The 24,572-nt window shown below is 53.1% G+C and overlaps 2 protein-coding genes and 1 long non-coding RNA gene across 6 annotated transcripts; 2 read left to right on the top strand and 1 right to left on the bottom strand.

Annotated features, from left to right (window-relative positions):
• The first annotated feature begins 3,039 nt into the window (after positions 1 to 3,039).
• Positions 3,040 to 10,153, top strand: LOC116558480. 2 transcript variants are annotated; one of them, XR_004272020.1, is made up of 4 exons: positions 3,040 to 6,542; positions 7,972 to 8,070; positions 9,596 to 9,752; positions 9,933 to 10,153. It is a non-coding gene; the product is annotated as an uncharacterized LOC116558480 (long non-coding RNA). The 2 variants fall into 2 exon arrangements; XR_004272019.1 differs by having other exon boundaries at positions 3,040 to 8,070.
• A 2,440-nt stretch (positions 10,154 to 12,593) lies between these two features.
• LOC116558479 lies at positions 12,594 to 15,401 on the bottom strand. Its single transcript, XM_032288521.1, has 2 exons — positions 15,163 to 15,401; positions 12,594 to 14,376 (listed from the first exon to the last, which is right to left on the bottom strand). The coding sequence occupies exons 1-2, from the start codon at positions 15,367 to 15,369 to the stop codon at positions 13,954 to 13,956; spliced, it is 630 nt and encodes a 209-aa protein (XP_032144412.1). The 5' UTR covers positions 15,370 to 15,401; the 3' UTR covers positions 12,594 to 13,953.
• An 80-nt stretch (positions 15,402 to 15,481) lies between these two features.
• EGR3 (early growth response 3) lies at positions 15,482 to 21,263 on the top strand. Of its 3 annotated transcripts, XM_032288519.1 has the most exons (3): positions 16,067 to 16,149; positions 16,578 to 16,630; positions 17,436 to 21,263. In XM_032288519.1, the coding sequence occupies exons 2-3, from the start codon at positions 16,591 to 16,593 to the stop codon at positions 18,443 to 18,445; spliced, it is 1,050 nt and encodes a 349-aa protein (XP_032144410.1). In that variant the 5' UTR covers positions 16,067 to 16,149; positions 16,578 to 16,590; the 3' UTR covers positions 18,446 to 21,263. The 3 variants fall into 3 exon arrangements, with proteins under 3 accessions (XP_032144409.1, XP_032144410.1, XP_032144411.1); XM_032288518.1 differs by lacking the exon at positions 16,578 to 16,630 and having other exon boundaries at positions 15,482 to 16,149; XM_032288520.1 differs by lacking the exons at positions 16,067 to 16,149; positions 16,578 to 16,630 and adding an exon at positions 16,210 to 16,433.
• Positions 21,264 to 24,572: the final 3,309 nt, after the last annotated feature.

Here is a 24,572-nt window from a genome sequence, read left to right as displayed (position 1 = left end):
ATGATGATGATGGTGGTAATGATCATGGTGATGGTGATGGTGATGATGATCATGGTGATGGTGATGATGTTGGTGATGGTGATGGTGATCATGGTGATGGTGATGATAAGGTGATAGTGATGGTGATGATGATGGGGATGATAATCATGGTGATGGTGATAATGATCATGGTGATGGTGATGGTGATGATAAGGTGATGGTGATGATAATGATGCTCATGATGGTGATGATGAGGTGATGGTCATGGTGATGGTGATGGTCATGGTGATGGTGATGATAAGGTGATAGTGATGGTGAGGATGATGGTGATGGTAATGATGATCATGGTGATGGTGATGGTAAGGATGATGGTGATGGTGATGCTGAGGTGATGGTGATGATCATGATGACAGCGATGGGTCCAGGTGTCAAAGTTCAGCAGCCATGGGATAATAAGCAAGCGTAGTACATACATTCAGTTATGCCATTTAAAAACACAAGTTTTCTTACTGAGCAGATCTAAATTCACATCGAATTTTTACCATTGATAGCTCCGTGACCTTCGCAACTGCTCTGGACCTATGTTTCAACTGCAAAAAAAAAAAAAAAAAAAAGAAAGGAAAGAAAAGAAAAAGAAAAAGCAGTATAATGAAAAATAAATGAAAATAAGTGCTTTCCTCCAAAGATGTGTTGCAATGGTTAAATGAGATAGCAGGGAAGGCATCTGAGCACAATGCCTGGTGTGCAGGCTGTTCGGTAAATGTTCATGTTCCTCTCTTTCCCTGCCTCCACCTCACCTGTTCTCAGCTTGGCTGGAGCAAGCAGTGAGGCTTAGGGTATTGGGAAGGAAGCATCTCTCCCAGAAGAGAGTCCTTCCCCAGAGACTCATCAGAGGCTCAGCAGCCCCAGGGAAAGGACAAACTGCCAAGGGAGCCTCAAGCCTCAGCCCAGCATCCCCTCCCAAGCTAAGCAAAACATTGGAAGGCTTGGATCAGGAAAGACAACCCAGTTCCTTAGCAACTAACAAGCATTTCCCTGTAAAGACAAAGACCCTTCACTCAGAATGCTCCCTCCCCCCTCTCTCCAGGTGTCTGATCTGCTTTGCAGACGTGGGGCTGGGGGCTATCCTATCCCCAGGACATCTAGAAGCCTCTTGCCTCACCCTCCTGGCTGTCCTGATATTACCTGCAATTATGCCAGAACACCTTTCATCCTAGTGCTAATTAATTTTTCCACTTACCCCCAGGAGCTTCTGGGAGACACATGAGATACACACACACACACACGCACACGCACACGCACATGCACACACACACACGAATGCCCATATTTTCTTTCTGAGGCTCTCTCTATTTTAAAGACCAGAAAAGTATGGTTAGTGAAAGGAACCCATTTTTTGAGAGTTTCTGTCTGCTGCCTCCCTGGTATTTGGAAGGAGAAATGAGCGCTAAAAAATGATGGTTTAGGGAGAAGGGAGAACAGGGTCCCTAGGTATCAGGGGATGAAGGACAGCAAAGGACTTTTAAAAGGACCAAGGAAACCCATGCCGGGACAGTGGACTCAGCACCAGGTGCCACCTCAGAGCCTCCAAGCATAAGTCGTCCTGCTTAACACAGAACATTTTAAAGAAAAAAAGAAAGAAAATGTTTTAATACTAAAGGAAAGGTCGAGAAACAGTAGGAAACAGAAGGAAATAGAAAAGAAAAACATGGCTGTCTAGCCTGAAAAGAATCACTGACCAGTAGTCAAGATCTGAATCCAGTATCAGCTTCACCATTCACTGCTGTGTGAGCCCGGGTAAGTCAGCCACCCTCTCTGGGCCTCAGTTTCCTCATTGATAACATAATTTGGGACAGGTATTCTCTGAGGCCCCCATCTAGCAGAATGTTCTGCGATTTTATATGGTCATTTGGGGGAGTGGCAGAGAAAGCTATGACCACTCGCTGGGGCGGGGAGTAAGTGGAAGCCACTAGAAAAAATTGAAATGAGCATTTCCAGAATCCAGAATGAAAGAGAGCCATGTGCATTTGGCTGCAGGAGCCAGGAAGCCCTCCCAAGCGTGAAGCCCAGGTTAAAAAGAGTTTACAGATGTGGAGGCTGAAGACCCTGGGAGTCCCCAGAAGCAGCAGACAGGCCAATCTCCCTCAAACCCAGGCTAGAGAAAACCTCTCAGGGGCCCTCAGCACCTCCTGGAGGGAGGATGGAAGAGCGCATAGGCATGGGTCTGCACATAGAGCAGGATGCAGGAGCACACCCTGTATTCCCCATCAGCCGGGCTCCACACCATTGGCATTAAGTCAGCAGGGTAGACGGGAGTGGGTAAAAGGGAGGAGGCTGACCACATCAGGAAGGAGGAACAGCAAGGCCATTGAGTCCTAACCTTGTTTTCCAGATCCATGATGGAAGCAGGAGAGCAGCTGAGTGTGCTTCCTTTAGGGACTGGGCCATAGGGGCAGGCCTGGGAAGCGCCCTGGGAGTTCAAACACCCTCCCCCAATCCCCAGGACGCCCCACAAACACCAGCATGCTAGAACAGCTAGACATGCACCTTCAAATCACTGTAAAGAAACCAATACTTTGTACACACATGCTGTGGCTATGAAGCCAGCACACAGTCAGCCTTTCAGCAGGATTTAGGGAGGCTCAGCTGTGAGTCAAGAATTGAATGCACTACAAAAAAAAATTTAGGTCTCTGCCTTATTGGTCAAGTGCAGTGACTCACACCTACAATCCCAGCACTTTGGGAGGCTGAGGTGGGTTGATCACTGAGGTCGAGAGTTCAAGACCAGCCTGACCAACATGATAAAATCCCATCTTCACTAAAAATACAAAACTTAGCTGGGCGTGGTGGCAGGCACCTGTAATCCCAGCTACTTGGGAGGTTAAGGCAGGAGAATCACTTGAACCCGGGAGGTGGAGTTTGCAGTGAGCCAAGATCATGCCACTGTACTCCATCCTGGGTGATAGAGCGAGATTCCATCTTAAAAAGAGAAAAAGAGAGAGAGAGAAAAGAAAGAGAACAAAAGAAAGAGAAAGAGGAAGAAAAAAAGAAAAAGAAAAAGGAAAGAAAGAAAAGGAAAGGAAAGAAAAGAGAAAGAGAAGAAGAAGGAGAGGAACAGAACCTAGGTCTCTGCCTTCTGGAAGCTCTTCCAGTGTGGGAGAGAAGATGGACAGACCCAGAGGTGGCCAAGAGTTGTGCTGATGGTGAGGCCTGTGCAGGAGGTAAGTGCCAGAAGAGAGGGATGGGAAGGCTGGCTGACAAGAGGGGAGGGAGCATTCCAAGCCTGGAGGGGATGTAGCAGCCTATGGAGGGGGAAGGGGACCTGAGGAGAGAGGCCTAAAATAAAGGACAAAGCAGTTGCTGGCCTCAGGCTCACACTTGCAGTTCACTAACCTGCCCTCAAGCCTTGATCTGCGGGGGCACCTACAGCCCAGCATTTGCCCACATGGGCCCTTGTCACCATGGTCCAGGGCCTGCCTGTCTTCCTTCCCCACCCCCTGAGAGGCGAGCCCACACAGACAAGTGTGTGTGCACACATTGACACACACCTCTACTGTATGAAACTTGCACACGCTTACTGTAAATACAGCAACCCACACAAAATCACATGGTGTATGCACCCGCTAGACACTCCAGGATATCGGCTCTGCCAAGCTCTTTCTAGACATCCATGTGGCCTGTGTACACGTGCGCTGTTCGGCTTCCACAAATGTGGACGTGGAATTTGCATGCACATGTGATCTCCATATATGCACACCCACTTTGTTCACAGCCTGTACACACACCAACCCACCACTGATACAGAGACACCCCCCGTGTGAATTACACTGAGGATCAGACAAGGCCTAACCGCAGCTCTCACTTTGCGTCTTCTGATGCAGCAAGTGGATTTTTGACAGCGGCAGTGGAGGTTTCATGGAGGAGGGGGAACTGGGAGGAGTGTGTGGGGTAACGGGGAGGTTCTGGCAGAAGAGGGGAACTAGGCCTTCCCTGAAGTCCATGAGGAAGGCACCCAGACACATGCCCTTCTCCCAGCAGCCCTACCTCTGGCCCCTCGCCTGCTGCCAGGCCAGAGAAAGGAGAAGCTAAAAGTGGCCAGTCTGAGTTGCTAAATTGGACCTTGGCAGAGAAGGGGAAACGCGTCAGTTCCCTGGGGAAGTGGCTGAGCCCAGGGCGGCCACAGGCCCCTGAGCTTCTACTCCAATGGAACAAAAGTTGCTCAAATAGATCTGACGCTTTGTTTTCGAACCCAAAATACCCTGTGGTGGCCGCCGGAAGTGTGACCGCGGGAGGGAAGTGGGGCAAGAGGGGAAGATTAGTTCGAGTTTCCATTGCAGGCGACTTTATATTTCATTCGGGGTCTAGAAGCAGCTTTCCTGCTACTTGGAGAGAGTGTTTGTGTGAAAGGGGAGTGCGGCTCTGAGATTTGGGGTCTGGGCCACCTGAAGTGACAGCAGTCACCCTTCTTCTGCAGCCATCTCTCCCCAGAGGTGGCCTCTGAAAATAGCCCTGTCCTCACGCACTGTCAGAATTTCATCTCCGGCCACCTGGTGGCAGGGTGGGAAAGCCCACCCTGGAGAAGTGGGGATGATTAGACTGGGAAGGGGACAAGTGGCAGGTGACTTTGTCTTTAGATACTAGACTTTCCCTTGTGAACGTTGATTCTTTTTTTGTTTGTTTGTTTTAACAAAAATTCTCTACACAGAATTTTTCAAAGAGCACTCAGTAAATGAGGCCGTAGCTGGACCAAAACACAGACCCATGTATTCAGACTCGGTCCTTTAATGACTACCAGTGCGAGCTCCAAACTGCAAGGATTCCCGAAGAATTACAGGACCTCAGTGTGCACTCCCATCACCTTCTGTACCCTTATCCCTATTTATCTTCACACCACTGATCAGCATCTCATATGTGTGTATTTGTCTGTTTCCACCCTGAATACTCATTAGACCTGAACTCTCCGCACTGGAAGGACTTGGACTTGGCTTTCATCGGTGCCATATCCCCAGTGGCTGACCACACAGTAGGTGCACCATAACCGATGCTCAAATGCTGGGAAAAAATGGGAGGAAGAGAGGTCATCAGACAGTCGTCTTGCCTCATGGGAACTTGTAAATTCAAAACTGTTTCGGTGGCTCTACCCCAGCCTCTGGTGCCATATCAGGGTGCAGTAGGGCTCCAGAGGGGAGAGTTGGGGGGATACGATGGGAATACAATACAAAATGAGACGCTCTGGCCCTTGTGGAACAAACCTTTGTGGGAGGAGGGCGGAGCAGACATTTGTCAAAGGATACACAAAGGTCGAAAGGTAAGCAGGGAGGATTTCGGTCAACCTAGGAGAGGTATTTGGAGTGACACCTGGAAGAGGTACACCGGGAAGGCTTTTTAGAGCGTGCTTAGACTGACCGATGGGGTTTGACTCTGTGAAGGTCCCAGCCCCTGCCTGACACCGCGCGGGGCTGAGTGCAGTGGCCGGGGTGCCTCCCTTTGGCACCCGGACACCAGGGATTCGAACCAGTCGCCTGACAGGCCGAACGGCGCCGCCCAGGGCCAGCAGGGCGGGGTGAGGGGGGACTTGTGAACCCGGGCTGCAGTTCAGACGCGGCCGCGCGGCCTCGTCCCTGAGTGCTATTTACCAGCTTTTAATGAAGGCAAGGTAATCACCCTAATGAAAAACGCCCTCGAGGCTCAGGGCAGCCAGACTGCGATGAGGAAACCGGGAGGCATCTCAGAGCCGCCAGTGAGTCACAGTGAGTGTGCAGCGCGCCGGCTTGCGCTGGGCTAGAAGGATGCCCGGGCGCCCTCCCTACCGCGCGCCACTCCTGCGCGGCGCCTGGAGCCCCGAGCGTGACAGCGTGCTCGCAGGGCCGTGGGGTCTACACTCCAGGCACTCCGACACCCCCTGGGAAACCACGCCCCATCAGCCAAGCCTCCAGCAGACCCGAATTCTCCACTGCAACGTTTGATCAGGCCTGCAAGGGGCTCTTCCTCTTCCTCCCTACTCAGCGCTGGGCTTCCCAGGTGCCTGGATTTTGGAGGGTCTACTCTCTGGTGGGTTCAAGGCACCCCTGAAGATTCTGGGTTTCACGTCTCTCCTAAGGACAATTTTTCTCCCAGTACCTCAGTTTCCCCAACTCAGTACCGGTAGCATAAGATTCTCCACACCATCCTCCACACCCTGCCCCCGGGTGGCAAGAGTATTAATTACAGTTTGTTCCTGGCTTTGAAGATGAAAAATACCAAGGATCATTACCACTCAATTAACGGGGCTGTTTACTCCTGGAGTTTAGAGCTGATTAATCTGCCCCCTGCCACTTGCCTTGGATCCATGTTGCCCCCTGATGCCCCTTCCTTGGACTCTCACAAGCTCCTCCTTCCTCCTGGATTCATACGTGGAGTTAGTGCCTTTCCTGTACCTGCCAATACTCTTGGGGCCTGCAAGAGCATTTGGCACATTCTGTCTTCAACAAGTATTGTTGAGCTCCCGGCAAAGCCAGGGGCTAGATGGTAGGGAAGCGAAGGTCACAGACCAAAGCCCTTGCCTTCCTGGAGCTTGCCTTCTGGTAAGTGCCCAAATGTCTACGTGGGATTGGGTGTAAGTCCATGGCTTCCTCTTGCCTTCCCCCTCTCCCTCTAGGCTTCCTCATTCAGACAACAAACCATGGGCAGTCCTAGGCCAGGCACCCCAGTCCTGGGTGGGCAGTGCTAACAGGCTCTAGTTTCAGAGATGAAAACAACAAAGTTAAAGAGGAGGGGAAAAGATCACAGCGCCTTGTATGGAACACCCCCCACCCTTCCCCTCCTCTCTTCTTCTCAGCCCTTTCTTGAGGTCTTGGTCAGGCGCCCCGTCTTCTATAGGGCATTCCCTGGCCCTGAACATCTCTCTCCTCCAAGCCTGCAGTGGCCCTTACCAATCGGAACTTCCTGCTTATACCTCCTCTGGACATGTATCATGTCTCATACGTGATATTTCCACTGAGCCTCATTCCACACTTCTCATTAAACTGCTGCTCCCTGACAGCAGAATCCAAGCCTCGAGTGGTTTTCTTCCACTAAGAATGCATGGGAGTTCTGTGTAGATGTTGCCCTCACTGAAACGAGAGCGCTAAGGCCCAGTCCTGAAAACCCCACACCCACTCCAAAGTGGAATTCTAGTGGTCAACAGGCCCCCCATCCGGTGCTGTGAGGGTTAGGAGACTCAGGGGATGTGGGGAGAGAAGCCAAAGGTGGGAAGGGCAACGTGGGTCAGACTCCTCCAATCAACCATGCTTCAGAATCATCAACTGGGATATTTGAATTGGGTACACAAGCCCTTACTGAGTACCGATTGGGGCCAGGCACAGTTCTAGGCACTGGGGAGACAAAGGTGGGTAAGACTCAGTCCCTGCCTTCAGGGAGCTTAGATACCATCACTTGTCTTCAGCAAATTTCTGGTTGATCCTAGGCCAAATAATTCTGAGCAACCCAAATAATTCTTAGCATCACGCCCCTCTTCCTTCGCCTATGCACCATGAGCGCTGGCAGGGAAGCCCATGCCATCAGTCAGAGCTTCCTAGCCAATGTGCAGCCCACCAGTGGGTTCTGGTTGGGCCAATATTGGTCTCAGCATGATGCGATGGGGCCAGGGCAGCCTCGGTTCTTTACTGCAGTGGCTGTAAAGAGAGTTTCATTTTCTATGAGAATTACAGCATGACAAAGGTTGGGAAGCCCTGCCTAAGCCATCTGGTGAAAGAGGGTGCAAATGCCACCAAAGAGTTCCAATTCTGGGTCCCAAAGAGTCATTAACTGCTGCTCCCTGGATTCCAGAGTTTTGACTACATAGAACAGCAAAGAAGAAACCAAAAGTTGGCATCCATCCAATTCCTCACCTGGATGGATGAGGCCAGCACCTGATTGTTTTAGACTGAGGAGGCGTCTGAGGCTGAGAACTGTTAAGAGACAGGGGTCTAGGGTCTGCAACTCTCTCTGGTTTCCTGAAGCTTTTTCTTACAGGGCACAAAGAGAGGAATCTGCCAGCCTTTGGTCTCAGCATCTGTCCCATGGGCAAAGCGTGTATCCAGCAAGAATCCCGCTGTGTGGCAAGCAATGGAGGTGAGAATGTGCTCTCATCTCTTTTGTCTCTCTAACCCTCCCTCTTCTCTCACTCACTCCCTCTTTGCTTCCCCTGACTGCCTCCCGCACCGCCCCCCACCCCACACTCACACCTTTTCTGGTTCATTTCAAGTCACAAAGTTCCTCTTTCCAAAAAGCCCCATCCCCAGAGAGTCCTTTCTGCAAAGACACCCGTCCCTGCTGGCTGAGAAGGGCCTGTCCCAGTGGCCCCCAGGGGGAATGACAGTCCCTCGGAACACATGACCCCATTTACCTTCCCTGAGCCCCGAGCTAAGACAGTGAAGTTCCCACTACAAGTACTCATCCCTCCCCTTTCTCCCTGAAGACCCCAGCCCAAGCCCTACAGAACCACTAAATTTGATTAGGAACTTGAACAGATGTCTCTGAACCCTTCTGCAATAGAACTAGAAACTCATGGATTAACAGAGCTGGGAGGAACTCAGAGCTAGTTTATCCCAGTCCAAACCCTTCCCAAAGGCCAGGAATGAGAAGGCCTTGGCCTAAAATCTTAGATCATTCATAGCAGAACCCAGAACTCCTGATTCCCAGGCCAGGGCTAACACCTGACATCTACCCACACACCACACTTTGCACGAGTCTCACCTTCTAAGATCCTCCTTCCCTCCTGCCCCAGCCCAGCCAGCCCCAAACTCTCATCCTCTGGAGTACACATGGCAGTGACTTGCTGCCTTGGACTTGTGTCTTGGGAGAGGTCTCCAGGACAATCCACTTTGGGTGCCTGTCCTCCTCAATATGTGGTACTTTTTCTGGCCAGGCACAGTGGCTCATGCCTGTAATCCCAGCACTTTGGGAGGCCAAGGCAGGCAGATCACCTGAAGTCAGGAGTTTGAGATCAGCCTGGCCAACATGGTGGAATCCCATCTCTACTCAAAATGCAAAAAAATTAGCTGGGCGTGGTGACGGACACCTGTAATCCCAGCTGCTTGAGTGTCTGAGGCAGGAGAATCACTTGAGCCCAGAAAGCGGGAGATTGCAGTGAGCTAAGATCACACTATTGCATTCCAGCCTGGATGACAAGAGCGAGACTCTGTTAAAAAAAAAAAAAGTTACCCCCTCCCCTCCCCTCCCCTCCCCTTTCCTCTTCTCCCCTCCCCCACCCCCCGCTATAGTACAGTGGCAAAATCTCGACTCACCACAGCCTCCACCCCCCCGAGTTCGAGATTCCCCTGCCTCAGCCTCCCAAGTAGCTGGGACCAGAGTCGTTCGCCACCACACCTGGCTAATTTTTGTATTTTAAGTAGAGATGGGGTTTCGCCCTGTTGGCCAGGCTGGTCTCAAACTCCTGACCTCAAGTGATCCTCCCACCTTGGCCTCCCAAAGTGTTGGGATTACAGGCATGAGCCACCTTTCCCTCCAGTAAATGTTATTATGTAACAAGACTTTTTAGTCACCAGACTCTATCTGAAATTGCTTAAAGCGTAATCAAAAACACTCTTGTTTCAACATCATTATAATGTGTTAGTTTGAATTTAGGCACAAACAGGTGTTTAGAAAGGAAGTATGTAACTGGCTTGAAGAAGACCCGGCAACCTCCGAGACAGCCTAGGAGGGAGCGGCACAGGTACGGAGTGGCACTGTGGCTGTTTCACCTTCCGAGAGACCCTGGCGAAAACAGTTCCTCCCTGATTCGTGTGGGAATGGTGAGTACCCGTACTCTCCCCTGGGCTACGGCCTCTCCCCTGCCCCCATGCCGCGTCCAAGGGGGCCCTACAGTGCACCACTCAAGCTTGCCTTTCTCCCACACATTGACTTCTCCACAGTTTCATCCTGATTCCTCCTCTTACCCGCATCTACCACCCCGTCTCTTTCCCTTGACACAGCCACAGTGGGGACAAAGGATGGAGGTAAGAGCATTTGTTTTGGAGTCACGTGGGATGAATTCCAATGTCAGACCAGCCAGGTATTCTCCAGTAAGCTACTCAAACTCTTAAGACTTGAAAGGGCAACACTAAAAGCTTCCTCTCACAGGATTGTGATAAAGAATGAAGAAAATTATGGCCTGGAATGGTGGCTCACACTTGTAATCCCAGCACTTTGGGAGGCCGAGGCAGGCGGATCACCTGAGGTCGGGAGTTTGAGACCAGCTTGACCAACATGGAAAAACCCTGTCTCTACTAAAAATACAAAAATTAGCTGGGCATGGTGGTGCATGCCTGTAATTCCAGCTACTCGGTAGGTTGAGGCAGAAGAATCACTTGAATCCAGAAGGTGGAGACTGCGGTGAGCTGAGATCAAACCATTGTTCTCCAGGCTGGGCAACAAGAGCAAAACTCCATCTCAAAAAAAAAAAAAAAAAAAAAAGACTCAAAAAAAAATTTGTTTTAATTAGCTGGGCACAGTGATGCGCACCAGTAGTCCCTGCTACTCAGGAGGCTGAGGCCAGAGGATTGCTTGTGCCAAGGAGATCAAGACTGTAGTAGCCATGATCATGCCATTGCACTCCAGCCTGGACAACAGAACAAAACCCAATTTATTTAAAAAAAAAAAACGAAGAAAATGAAATGTGTCCACAAGTCCTGGCCAAGGCAGGCATCAGATACCGGTCGCCCCTATCTTCCATGTCTACAGCCTGGAAGCTCCTGCAGCTCCCCGGGACTGGGCTCCATTCCGACTCCACCAGGAGCAGCAGCCTCAAGGTCTTCAAGCCTGCGGGAATCTGTGGGCCTGCCAACAGCATTCCCTTCCTAAAGCTTCTAGGCAAAACCAGCCTAGCCTCTGAGCTAGCTGTCTTTATCCAAGAAATGGCAATGATCTCTACAACACCAGACAGGGCTGGCCAGGAGGATTCCACTGTGACTTGTCCGTCACCTATGAACCCCTGTGGCGCACCCCAAAATGGAAAACAACTGAGGGCCCTCAAGAGAACGGCAATTCAGGAGCAGTCCCCCCAGGCTGGGCCCCGAACACAGGTGCTTGGTGTGATTGGAGGAACCCAGATACTCTCTGCACCCCAAGTCTCCCACTCCTTGACTCTGATATGCCACAACCAGATGTGATTCCACCAGCATTCATGGGCACCTGCCACTTTCCAGCCATCATGCTGAGTATTGGGCTTGATGCCTCTGGGTTGTATATCACCCTCCCTAAGCGTTTTCTTTTAAAAGGAACACACCCTCTGAGAAGGGCAATGCATTAGATTGCTCACACCCCAGATTGAATTAATTCAGGGTGTGAGGAGTTCTTTATAGTAAGATAGCAGAAAAGGACTAGATATCTTTAGCAAACAGGGCAGCTAAAGTTCAGAGGGCAGAGGTGACTATAAAACAAGACCAAGACAGAGCTGTCACTTTGAATTTTTCTACAGTGGATTTCAGGGGCCACTTCTCCTCCCTCCTTTGTCCTTAATCAAGGCAAACATGCCCTTGCCCAGGACAAGCAGCCGCATTCCCCATAAGTACAGCTGATGGGTTGGACTCCATAGGAGACAGCGGCCAAGAGCTGGCGGCCCTGGCTTTGCTGCAGAGGAGCCGGCCTGCCTTTCACCACCTCCAGGATAAGGACGCCCTGAACCAGTGCCTACTCGCTCCCCAGCAAGTTCAGGGCTTAGAGTTCAGGTAATTAGGCCCTTGGCAGTCTCACCTGAGCCCGCCAATAAACCAGACAAACACCTTCAGCTCCTGTTCAGGAGGAAGAGAGGAAACCAGGAGGGAGGAAGGGAAGGAGGAAAACTTTTTTCTATTCTAAGGCTTGGCAACCAGAAGGGAGAATGCGATTCATTTACAAAGCAGCCACTCCAACACCCCACTCCTGCTTCACACCCAGCGTTGTCCCCTCCTGCCACAGAACCCTGGACTCCAACTGCCATGGTCCTCCAGGGTGATGGGGGACATCTGTGCAGGCCACAACCCGAACAGGCACCGGGTACTGAGGGCCCAACCTTGTGGGGCAGGCTTTCCCCAGCATGGTTCCTTCTAATAGAGGACAGAAGGAAAAGCTCCCTCCCACTCCAGGGGCTACACCCCCCCTAAAATGTCTGAAAGCCTGCTCCAGAGTGTTAGAGAGCAACTGAGTGACTTTGAACCCTGCTTTGTGTCACCACCATCTGTTGAGGGCTCACTTCGTGTCTGGGCTCTTGAAGACCCGGGACCATTCCTTAACCATCCCTAGATTGGGACAGTGCCCAGGAAATACCACACACAGAGATAGGAATTTCCTTTTCCCCCTAAATAGTAAACATTATTAACACTTCTTGCATATGATCAAGCTGCTCTGTGATGAAGTTCCATACCTGGCCTTTTTAGTACCTATATCATCTAAATTTACTCCTGTCATACACAGGAGGGAAGGGCCTGTCTGTCACATGGCAGGGTGAGGAAGAATAGTTTAAAAATAGTAACTGCAGTTTATTGGGCGCTTTCTTAAGGCACTGGAAAGGACTCTATGAGGATTATCGAATTTAATTCTTCCTAAAGGGTAGATACTGTTATCCCAATTTACAGACGAGGAAACTGAGGCTAAGAAAAAAAAATACAGACGTGTGCCCAACGTCACAATGAAGCTTTAATGAAGACTTTATTTAATTGAATTGAAGGCTCCCGTTTTATGCAAAGAACTAGTATAAAGGAGAGGGAAGGAATCATGTCTCCAGACTCCTATCCAATCTTGCTGCCCGGTAAGTAAGTAGGCCCTGGTGCAGGTTGGCAGACTTTGCCCCATGCTGTTCTCCTTGGGAGCAACAAGTCCAGCGAGCCGAAAAGGGTCAGGGAAGGGGGCCGTCTGCTCCAGATGGCAGTGGCTGCACTCCACCGCCTCTGTGGCCCTGGAAGCTTAAGGATCCCAAACGCTTCCACTGCCTCTGCTTTTCCCAACGCAGGCCCCAGTCGAACAGGAAGAGGACTTCTAGCTCCTCACTCTGCAGCCCCTCCTGGGGAGAGATCCTGACAGGTGGAAAGTGAGTGCATCACAGAGGGGTCCTCCGGAGTTGAGCTGGGCGGCCCGGAGGCCTCTTACTTCCTTCCCACCACCCCCGCAGGCTGAGCTCTGCCTCGCGCGGGCAGACTGGGGCACTGCAGCCTTCTGCCCTGCAGCTGCCCAAGACCGCGGACCCCACGGCGTCTCCCGGCCCCGGGCGGGAACCGTGGAGACCCTCCGCAGCCTCCGGGTGCACGCTCAGCAAGAAGCACCCTAGAGGGGCCGGGACTGGGACTGGCGCGCCCGCAGCTCTCTGGTCGCCGCCCCTCCCCGCTCCTCCCCTACGGCCGGGCTCTACAGCCAGAGGCCAGAGCCGCTGGCTAATTTTTCACGCTCCCCCCCAGACCGCCTCCCTGGGTGACGCTACAGCCTGTGCGGTTCCTTTAAAGGCTGCGGGTTCCGTTCTTCTTTCCTTTTCCACTGGATGCCAAAATATGCAAATCTTGGGACCGGAATCTGCAGCCAAATCGAGAAGGAGAAGGGGCGCGGCCGGCGCGTCACCGGATCCGCTCCTTGTATGGCTCTTCCCGGCTTGGCCCGCCGCCCCGCGACCCTCCCTGCAGCCGCCGGGGCCCCTCCCGCACCCAGCCCGGCTCACACCGCCGCCCACGCCCCCTGACCGGCCGCGCGCCCCCCCAGGGAGGGAGCTGGGGGCGGGAGGCACAGCCTGCCCTGATTCTGGCCGGAGCGCGGGACCGCCGCAGCGCGCTACCTCCCCGCACCGCGCGGGCGGAGGAGAGCCCGGGGGCGCTGTGACTGCCTAGTATAGGAGTGGGGAGCCTGGCGGGAGAGGTGGCGGGGGTGGAGAGAGGGGGCTTGCAGGAGGCGGGAATCCTTCTTTCCCTAAGAACTAGAGAAGATGGGGGGAGGCCGGGCCCTCCGGTCCCCAGTCCTCCACTGGGTGGAGGGGAGGGGAGGGGAGCGAGGTTGTCATCCACCCCCACTACAGCATGCAGCTCGGGAGTTCCTCCCACACGTCCCCGGCCCGCGTGGCCCTCCCACGGCGTGAGGCCCGGGGATCCTCTCCTCCTTGTCAACGCTCCCACTCCTCCTGAAAAATGCACGTTCCCCCAACCCGGACTCCCTAGCAGGGGACGAGGGATTCACCGCGCCCACGCGGCCACCGAGGAGGGAATCCTCCCCCGCCAAGCCGCTGTGATTTGGGGTCGCACCCCCCTGCTCCCGCCCTCTCCCTCGCCCTCGGTCCGGCTGCGTGCGCCTTGGGAGCAGGCCCCAGGGAGCACAGCAGCCGCCCCCGGGATCCGCTGCCGCTCCGGGAGGTGACAGCGCTCCGGGTCGGCACACAGGCCGCCCTAGACTGCAGAGCGCCGGCAGGCAGCAATGGGGACAGCCCTGTGGAAGGCGAGGGGGAGGGCAGAGACTAGGGGAGGCCGCTGGTGGCTCAGAGACAGTGGGTTCGGCGTCCTCCTGCTGCAACTCCGTGGCGGGCCCTTAGCAGGCAGCAGTAGACAGCGACTGCGCCCGGGCCTGCTGGGCCCTCCTGCCATCCCGTGGCCACAGAGGCTGCTTTGGAACCGTTAGGGAATTTACTGGGGATTCAGTGCACGTGTTTATCTATCCCTGCAACTTCTTTCTTCTTCACCACCAAAACCACACATCCTCCACCCCAGATGGATGGGGCTCTTTGGCGCAGCCGCTGGGGTGCTGCGAATATCCTCGCCACTGCGCTCAGCCTGGAGTCAGCGCCGGGTCAGGAGCCCAGGGAGGGGCAGGGGTGTGGGAGGCGAATCAGAGTGAAGTTGGCACAAAAGTTCTTGGGATATTGGACTAAGGAATTCTGACACGTTGAGTTCTTGGGATATTGGACTAAGGAATTCTGACACGTTGGAACACCCCCCCCCCCCCCTGCGCGAACCCCCCCTAACCCCCACAAAGGAAAGCACTGCCTTTCTCTTAATCTCGGATAGGATCCCGGACGCTGGAGCCGCTGCGGGAGCAGGGGCACACCGCACGCCTTCCGGGTTCCCCAGCGGTTCCCAAGCTGCAAAGGGACTTCGCCAGGTATTTTCAACTCTCTCTCTAACTGCTGGGGTGTTGGAGACCACTTGCAAACAACCCCACCCCACCGCCCAGCACCCCCCACTACCCTCTCCTAATGCAAACCTCAAATAAACACACATAATGAGTTACTGGTGTTTCGACTCCACGCAACGCGCTTCGCGCTTTGCATTCAGCTGTATCCTTCCTTCTTCTCTCTTCTCGCATTCTTCTTCTTTCTTCTCCCCTTCTCTCTCTTTTTTTCAAGAGCCGCGAGCGTTGCGGGCGCCGCACGTTGGCTGAGGCCCGCTTCCTGCTTTCTAATGTTCCATTGTGAGGAGCTTCCATTGTGACGTCGCGCCCCTTCGGCTGGGCTTTGTCTGTCCATATATGGGCAGCTACGTCACGGAGCTTTCCCGGGGCTCAGATAAATAGGCTGGTGGAGTTCCCTGGCTGGGAGCTTTTGGGCAGCAGTGAGCTTGCTAGGAAGCGGCGGGGCTGGTGGTGGTGGTAACAGCGGCGGCAGAGGCGGCGGCAGCGGCGGCAGCGGCGGCGGTGGCGGTGGCGGTGGCAGATGGGGGGGGGGGGGGGCTGCGGGCGCGTGTCTGTTTGTGAGATCAATACTGAGGCCGCGTCCGACCCCCTTGAGCCGAGATCCCCCCAGCACAGCCCCTACCCCACCCCCCCGCACACGCCCCACCCCACCCCCCACGACCCAGCCTCATAACGCACCAGCTGAGGCACCCAAGAGGATTACCCCCTGGGGCCCCCTCCCGCCCCCAAAAAGAGAGAAGATCCCCTCTCTTGGCCCATCCCTTCCCTTCTTCCCTCCCCCTCCCCCCGAACTTTCCCTCTCGCATGCTTTTCCCCTGCACCACGGATCGCCTCTCGGATGCCGCTTTCCTGGAAGCTGCGTTAGGAGCGAGCGGCGGCGGTGGCGGCGGTGGCGGCGGCGGCGGCAGCTCGGGAGTGCTATGACCGGCAAACTCGCCGAGAAGCTGCCGGTGACCATGAGCAGTTTGCTAAACCAACTGCCTGACAATCTGTACCCCGAGGAGATCCCCAGCGCGCTCAATCTCTTCTCCGGCAGCAGCGACTCGGTAGTCCATTACAATCAGATGGCTACAGGTAAGGGCGGCGGGGAGGCGGCAAGGCAGCGAGGAAGGAAGGGGAGAGGAAGAGGAGGAGGGGACGACCTGGTGATGGATGGATGGATGGATGGATAGATGGATGGATGGATGGATAAATGGATAAATGGATGGAGAGATGGGGGCGCGCTGGGAATTTTCCGGGGGGCGAGTTGCTTTTCCCACCCACTCCTCCCGCCCTCCTCGATCGGGAAGGCTAGGTTGGCGACGCCACGGTAGAGGCTTCGGTTCTCCCGGGTGGGGGCAGCCGCCGACCGGAGGGAGGTAGGTGCGAGCGGCTCTGGGGCTCTCCCTCCCCACGCAGGGGGCCCGATCGCCGGGCTACGCGCAAGGCGTGGTGCTGTCGCCCCCTTCCCGGGAGGAGCCCGGCGTCTTTTTCACCCGTGCTCTCCCCGCTTACTCCCTCAGCCTCCCACCCGGGATGGAGCCATGTGCGGCGTGGAGTCCCCGCGGTGGGAGAGGTACTGCGACGCTGCCTTTCCGGGGCGTTCAGCAAAGCCGTGGGGGTGTGGGGACGGCGGGGAGAAGGAGGGGGCTCACCCGCGGGGCGGGGGCTGCCACGGGGGACGATCCCAGGCCCGGTGAGCTGGGGAAGGGCGGTTGCTCCCGCCATGGAGACACGGGCCGGTTTTCCGCTGCTCTCCACCCTCTCTAGCTGGGGTTAGGCTTTTCCCCTCCAGCAAGAGCTGAAAGCTCCTTCAGGCCGGAGGAGGCTGGGGCCGGGGTAGGTGAAGGGAGAGCTCCCTTTGAGGGCGGCACCCTTCTACGCTCCGAGGACAAAGCGTCGGAGCGCTCTGGGTCGGCGACCCGGGAGCAGCGCGCGTGGGGGCATCGCCGGGGAGGGAAAGGCGCGGCGTCCTGGAGCAGACAGGGCCAAGGAAAGAGGCCGAGTTGTGTGCGGTGGAGAGCGAGAGCCCAGCGCGCTCCGGGTCTGAAACTACCTGTAGCTGCAGCTACCTGCCCGCCCAACCTCGGGAAGAACAACAATGCTTCTCGCGCGCGCGCGCGTGTGTGTGTGGTACGTGAGTGTGTGCGCGGCTTGTGCGGTGTGTGTGCAGCAGCCACTCCACACCCCGATCCGTAGTATTTTGCTGTATCCAGGTTGCGCCCGGGAGCGCGGCACCGCCCGCTTTGCGCCGGGCTCAGCGTTCCTCTTACCCCATGCGCTACGCACTCCACCCGGCCGCACCCTCAGTACCTGGGCGCCGCGGCTCGGAGCCGGCTCGGCTTCACTCACCCCTCCCCTCTCTCCCCCGCTCTCCGCAGAGAATGTAATGGACATCGGTCTGACCAACGAGAAGCCCAACCCGGAACTCTCTTACTCCGGCTCCTTCCAGCCAGCCCCCGGCAACAAGACCGTGACCTACTTGGGAAAGTTCGCCTTCGATTCCCCTTCCAACTGGTGCCAGGACAACATCATTAGCCTCATGAGCGCCGGCATCTTGGGGGTGCCCCCGGCTTCAGGGGCGCTCAGCACGCAGACGTCCACGGCCAGCATGGTGCAGCCACCGCAGGGCGACGTGGAGGCCATGTATCCAGCGCTACCCCCCTACTCCAACTGCGGCGACCTCTACTCAGAGCCCGTGTCTTTCCATGACCCCCAGGGCAACCCCGGGCTCGCCTATTCCCCCCAGGATTACCAATCGGCCAAGCCGGCGTTGGACAGCAATCTCTTCCCCATGATTCCTGACTACAACCTGTACCACCATCCCAACGACATGGGCTCCATTCCGGAGCACAAGCCCTTCCAGGGCATGGACCCCATCCGGGTCAACCCGCCCCCTATTACCCCTCTGGAGACCATCAAGGCGTTCAAAGACAAGCAGATCCACCCGGGCTTTGGCAGCCTGCCCCAGCCGCCGCTCACCCTCAAGCCCATCCGGCCCCGCAAGTACCCCAACCGGCCTAGCAAGACCCCGCTCCACGAACGGCCCCACGCGTGCCCCGCCGAGGGCTGCGACCGCCGTTTCAGCCGTTCGGACGAGCTGACCCGGCACCTGCGCATCCACACGGGCCACAAGCCCTTCCAGTGCCGGATCTGCATGCGGAGCTTCAGCCGCAGCGACCACCTCACCACGCACATCCGCACTCATACGGGCGAGAAGCCCTTTGCCTGCGAGTTCTGCGGGCGCAAGTTTGCGCGCAGCGACGAGCGCAAGCGCCACGCCAAGATCCACCTCAAGCAAAAGGAGAAGAAGGCGGAGAAGGGCGGTGCGCCCTCTGCATCCTCGGCGCCCCCCGTGTCGCTGGCCCCTGTGGTCACCACCTGCGCCTGAGGCTCGGGCCCCCAGATCCCCACTTTTCCCCTCCAGTGCCTCCCGCTGCTCGCCTGATAGCAGCGGGAAAGCCAGTCACGGAGGCGCAGGGGCCGCGCCCTGGCCTCTCCATGGACGTGCGGCCCCTTGCTCCCCTTCGACGCCCCCGGTTCCCAATCTTTCACGCCGGCCAGCGGTCAGGGGCCAGGGCTGGAGGCGCCTTCCCCTCGCGGTCCCCCCCTTAGCCAAGGCGTGGGGGCGGAAAGGTGGCGTCTAGCCCGCTTTGTTCAGTTCGGATCGCCTTGATCCAGGGGCCGCTGGGCCGCGCCAAGGACCTGCAAGGGACTGAAGGCGGAGCCCATCCAACCCTCGCCCGACCCAAACACCTCACAGTTTCCCCCACGTCTCCCTCTGTACCCCCTCAAAGACTCGAGAGGGGGAGGGGGTAAGGAGCGCACCAAAGCGCAGAGCTTGCTGCCCGCCGCACGCACGCGCGCCTGCGTGAGGGGATGCGCGCGAGTGTGTGCGTGCTCGCGTGTGTATGTATGTGTGTGTGTGAGTGTGTATGTGTGTGTGCGCGCGCGCCAGCGTGTGTGTAAGACTCTTGAGCTGAACTGGGCTGTGTTTACCCCCAAACTCTTCCCCACCTCGGGTCCCCAAGCCGCTGGAGGATGTCCCAGGCTGGGGTCCGCACGTGGCTGGAGGAGATGGTCTTCCATCCGCTCTGAAATCATGTTTCTTAGAGAAATGCCTCGGATGCCGCCGACGACGCGGTGCTCCTTCCGCCGCTTCGGGTTTGGCCCCTCAGAACCCCTCCTTTTCTGAGTGCTTCCCTCTTAGGCCTCAGGGCAGTTTGATCTGTGGGGAGAAAGAGCAGCCATCGCCGCCGAGCCTGCCTTTTAAAATAGATGTATATTTCCTTAGCCCCACTCTAAGAAATCTATGTTCCTGAGTTTGCCCTCTGGCCTCCCCCTCTTCCCCTTCTCCCCTCTAAACCTTCTCCCATCTCTTTCAAAATCTTTTCCCAGAAAGGCAGGCTTCAACCAGCCACTCCGGCTTTGTGTCTTCTCTCACTTACATAGCAATTTCTCCCTCCCACCATCATGGGGAAGCTGGCTCTGCTTTTGCCCTTTGTCATCACCAACACAACAGATAGAATTTAAATATATGTATATGGTGTGTGTGTGTATGTATGTGTATGTATATGCATGCATGTGTATATAGATACACATGCGTACATATATATAACATACACACAATATGTATTCCTAGCAAAATAAAATCTCTAAGGTACTTGGTTATCCAGTGCAGTGCACCGGAATAAAGAGAATTTGTAGGCGTATACAGCTTTAAATGATTTATTTTTTATGAAAATGTTAACTGATGAGATTATATCTACATATATGTGTATGTGTGTGGATATAGATACACACATATCTGTACATATATGTGTGAGTGTATATATACATATACACATATATGTACAGATATGTGTGTATGCACATTATACACATCTCTGTCCAAATTCTCCTCAAAGATATGGGGATTTTTTTCATGAATCCATGTTGATGAATGAGGTGTCTCCTTTCCATACCCAGTCTCACCTTCTCCCCACCCTACCTCACCTCTTCTCAGGCACCCCTCTTCCCCAGCTGTCCTGCCAGCCCTTCTCGCACAGGGTGGCTCCTTTGAAGTGGAGTAATAGGGAAGGTTGCTCTCTGCCACCGCTTCCAGCACGGTCTTGACTGAATGTACTGTCCCTGTTAGCGTTATTTCTCCTGTGGTCAGTAAGCTACCCAGAGAGAAGGAACAAAGGTCTGGAGTTTACAGAATGTCTGTTTTTAAAGTCACTTTACGCGTTTTCCACTTTTTTTTTAAGAGAAAGAAGTACCATTTTTGCTTTGTTTTGTTTTGATTTTTTTGGTGGTGGATAAATCATACTAAAAGGACTCTAGTGGAAAGGGGGGAGATCGAAGAGCAGGGGGTTGTGAATTTCCAGGTACTTGGACTTTTTGTAGAAGGAGAGAGAAGAAGATGAAGTTTGCCAGGAGGGCCCATATTTTTTCAGCTGAAGGGTAAAATCTTTCTTTGCAGAGACAGTATTTTGCTGAATACTTTTTATAATGTGATGATTATTTAAAAAAGCAAAAATTTTGGTCACTTCCAAGCTAGAAGGAGGAATCAGATATCCTTTAATATTTTTTCCTCGCTCCTTCTGGCATATGCATGTCACTGCATGATAATTGAGTTTTCCTTTGTTTTAATAAAACTGTTCTCAGACATTAAGCTAAACTAAGAGAAAAATAACTTTGTTGCCAAAAGGTTGTGCTATCCAGATTTTTTATATGTCTGCATGTTTAAAAAAAAAAAAGCAACAAAAGAAAATGCACTCTAACTTATGTGAACTGAGAGAAAAAAAATCAGGTTTTAAACAGGAAAACCTACGGGGAATGATATTTTTTGAAAGACTTTTGTATAAAGTTGAGTACTTAGAAAAAAAGACAAACCAGATGTAATATATTTTGTGGATGTTTTTATTTCTTGGATTTATAGTACCTTATACTAAGGTTAAAAAAATATGCTTGATATTGTGAAAAGGTGAAATTCTTCACCAACATTTCATTTGCTCCTTTGTCATATTGTAATGCCAATATAATATAGTTAATGAAAACAGCATTTTTAAAAACCGAAATATTGAAATGGTGTAATGTTGTACCATTTGCACTGTGAGCAAATGCTAATACAGTAAATATATTGTGTTTGCTGACAATCAGCCGGCCTATAAATCTCCTTATTTTATTTCTTGTTTTTATAGCATAAAGTTTTAGTTTGGCCTGTTTTTTTGTCTTGGTTTGTTTTTGGATGGTGGTTTGTTTGATAGGTTGTTATGCCTGGTTTTGCCGTTCTTGCTCTGAAAACTCTCAAAGTGGAAATGTAGAACTTGGTGTTATTGGAAGTAGGTCAGAATTTGGTGCAGGTTCTGGTGTTTCAAATAGTTTTGAGTGTTTACTGTGGTACCAGGAGAATAGGAGTCCCCTCCACCCTTCTGGAAGCCTCACACTGCCAGAGGGATTAGGTGAACATTAGGTGAACAGGTTAGATAAATTCATGGGAGTCAGGGCTGGTGACTGGGAATCTTCTAGAACCTTCTCTCTGGTTTCCAATGGGTTTTTGGGGGTAGAAGGGAGGAGATCTCCTGTTTTATGAACAATTTCTCTAGAGACGGGCTTAGGGAACACCAGAACAGGACCCTGGAGGGCCTGTTAGCCATACTAAGTAGTTCTCTTGCCAAAGCTTTTGAAGCCTGAAAAACAGGTGGAGACTTGACAGAGGTTCTTCAGGGTTGGCAAGATGTCCAAAGAGATTGGCAGCTCTTCTGTGATCAGATAACTGGAAAAAATCAGGTTTTAAACGTCCACAACTTTAATCCCACTTGGGAGGGATTCCGCTAGGCCTCACTGTTTGTAGCTGCCTGGTAAAGGTGAACCGCGATGAAAACCAGCTCCTATGGATGACCCAGGATCCAATGCCTTGAAAGGAAGACAGGGCATTGGGATTTGGAGGACACACAGGGAATGTTTGCATAGCGTCAAACTGCCATACCTTATGATTTCTACCTCCTGTAAAAGCAATGCTTCTCGTATCCTGCAAGCTATCTCCCCTAGAACATTCCTCCTCCTTAGCTTAGTTTATTTGCCAGCCCTAGAGGTGTCTCCACTTCTCTTGAGGAAAATATATCCTCCACTTTCTTCTTGTGTCTGCATGTCCATTTTGCACCCCTCATCTTGTTCCCCATGGTCTTTAGAAGCCTTTATCCCGTGAGGCTTGTTCTAGAGCGGTCTTTGGACAAGTCAGTGGTCTCTCCCTCCCCTTCTTCCTGCCTGCCCTCTTAAAAAAACTTGCCTGGGTTCCTCTGCAGTGCAGTTCACATAGGATCTGCCTCACCCAGGTTTAGGGGCTTGGTGTATAGTGCTGTACTATGTAAACGTCCCACCAGATTGTGACTGCGGTCTGCGTCTCGGACCCTGAGGGGCCGACCAGGTCAGCCACAAAGCAACGGAAATGCCATGTCCCTGCTCGGAAACTGCTCTTTGGCACCCCAAGTCATGCTCATCACAGAGAAAAATATGGGTGGTATTTCTGGTTGGCTAGAGTTACCAAGAAGTCGAGGCCAGACCTGGGTGGAGGAGGTAGGCTGTGGCCCTAGAAAAGAATGTTTTTGAAGTGAGAGATGAAGAAGGAGAATGCAGTATGGAATCTTAAATTTTCCCACCCACACAAGCAGGGTCACTGGCTGCCATCTTGAATTCCCTTCCCTTACCTCATGAAAATTAAAATTTCAAACTGTGGCTTCAACAGCCTGATAGAAGTATCGTTCCTATTTAACAAAGGGAATCCAAGGTGGCAGAAGGGTCCTAACAATAGAAGATATAATCCATCTCTTTGCTAAACTAGATATTTCCTTTCAGATTTCTATGTGTTTTTCAAGTGACTAGTATGGGAGGAAAATACTGTCCCTGGCTGTCTTCATTGTCATCATCCAGCCCCACCTGCACCTTCTGCAGTCAAACCAGGCCTTCAGTGTAATACTTTCATCAACAGTGTACTATGCTGCATGATTAATAAACTCACTATCCATTGGTGGATATTACTCAACCCAACCTGGTTCAACCACTGGGTTACTTGGCAATATGGCAGTCCGCCTGGCTGGCACCAACCCTGTGTGGTGTAATCAGTGATTCACACTTTGTAGCTAGATAAGACTGTCCCAGATAGCATCACACCAGCTACCCAACCCACCTGGGTTTTGTAAATATGGGGAGAGAAGACTCAACCCTGAAACTCAGGGATGAAGTAGGGAGAAGGTGGAGGGAAGGCCTAGATGGGGCTATCACGGGAAGGAATCAGTAGAGGCTTTGCAATGAACAGGCCCTGGGCCCTGGGGCAAAATCAGGCATCAAAGGATGGAAGGGATAGAAGCATAGCTCCTTCCAAGAACTCCTGGGGTGTTTGGGGGTGAATGAAAGGACACCCCACACATGCATACACACACACACACACACACACACACACACGCACATGCACACACCCCTTGGGAGTGGTGTACTGAAAGCGATGACTCTGCAAAATTGTACTTGGTGAACTGGGATTGAGCATAAATGAGGTACTTTGAGAGAACATGGGGCAATGCATGGCATATGTTTTTGTGTGATGTGTGGTGGCAGTGGCGGTGACGAGCGTGTAGGTGTGTCTGTATTCACAAGCATATCAAAAAGAATAGCAAGGTGGATTCTGGTGAATGAAGGTGCTAGCTCATGGCCAGCTGTTATTGATCTCCTTTTTCTAATCCATAATTTGCTTGTCATAGATGAGGGGGTTGTGAGCTGCCTTCTCCTGGCCCTGATTGGCTTCCCTCGTGTTCTGGAACAATTAGCCTGGTGAAAGCAGGAGGCCTCTGTGTGTCCCAAGAGCTAGAAATCATACTGGCAAAATCTTAAGGACAAAGGGGAAATAACTGACTGTCTAAAGGTGCCGTGGGGTTTTAAAAATAGGTCATAGTCCCAGATCTATCCCAAAGGGTTCTTTTCAGAATAACTATTCTTTGTGTGGAGAGAGTTCCCCAGAGGAAGGGGAAGAAGGCCCTTGATCAGAGCAGTCCCTGGGTCAGCCCTGTGGACCACGCAGTTTTATGCACCCTTCAGACATCTGCAGAGGCCAGAAGAACCCCTGGCCTGGGAGGCTTCTCCCAGTACATCGGCTCTTGAAGTGTCACCATTCTTTTGGCTTAAATGTTTCTGTCTGCTCCATCTCTAATATTTTTAAAAATTGGTCATTTTCCCAGCCCCATGCAAGAACAGGAGTAGGCCAGGGTGGGAAGTAGTGTCATGAAGTGTTCCCCAATTTGCAATAAAGCCTCTGACGTGTCCCTGCCCAGGCACGACAGGACCAGGCCCTGACTCTCCCTGCTCCGGAAGAGTCCCCATCGCCATCACAGCTGGCTCATCTCTAGCCTGGAATTGGAGCAGTTCCTGCCACCACCTCTCCTGGCTACCAGCAGCCTCTGACCCCAGGCTGGAAACACTATTTCTTCCCCTCTAGCAAACACACAGATGCCCAGAAAGAAGTTTTCTGAGCAATTTTACCAAGG

This window comes from Sapajus apella, unplaced genomic scaffold (genome assembly GCF_009761245.1).
Source record: "Sapajus apella isolate SASKATOON/1434 unplaced genomic scaffold, GSC_monkey_1.0 scaffold21, whole genome shotgun sequence".
Classification (NCBI taxonomy): domain Eukaryota; kingdom Metazoa; phylum Chordata; class Mammalia; order Primates; family Cebidae; genus Sapajus; species Sapajus apella.
This window is presented reverse-complemented; position numbering and strand designations above follow the sequence as displayed.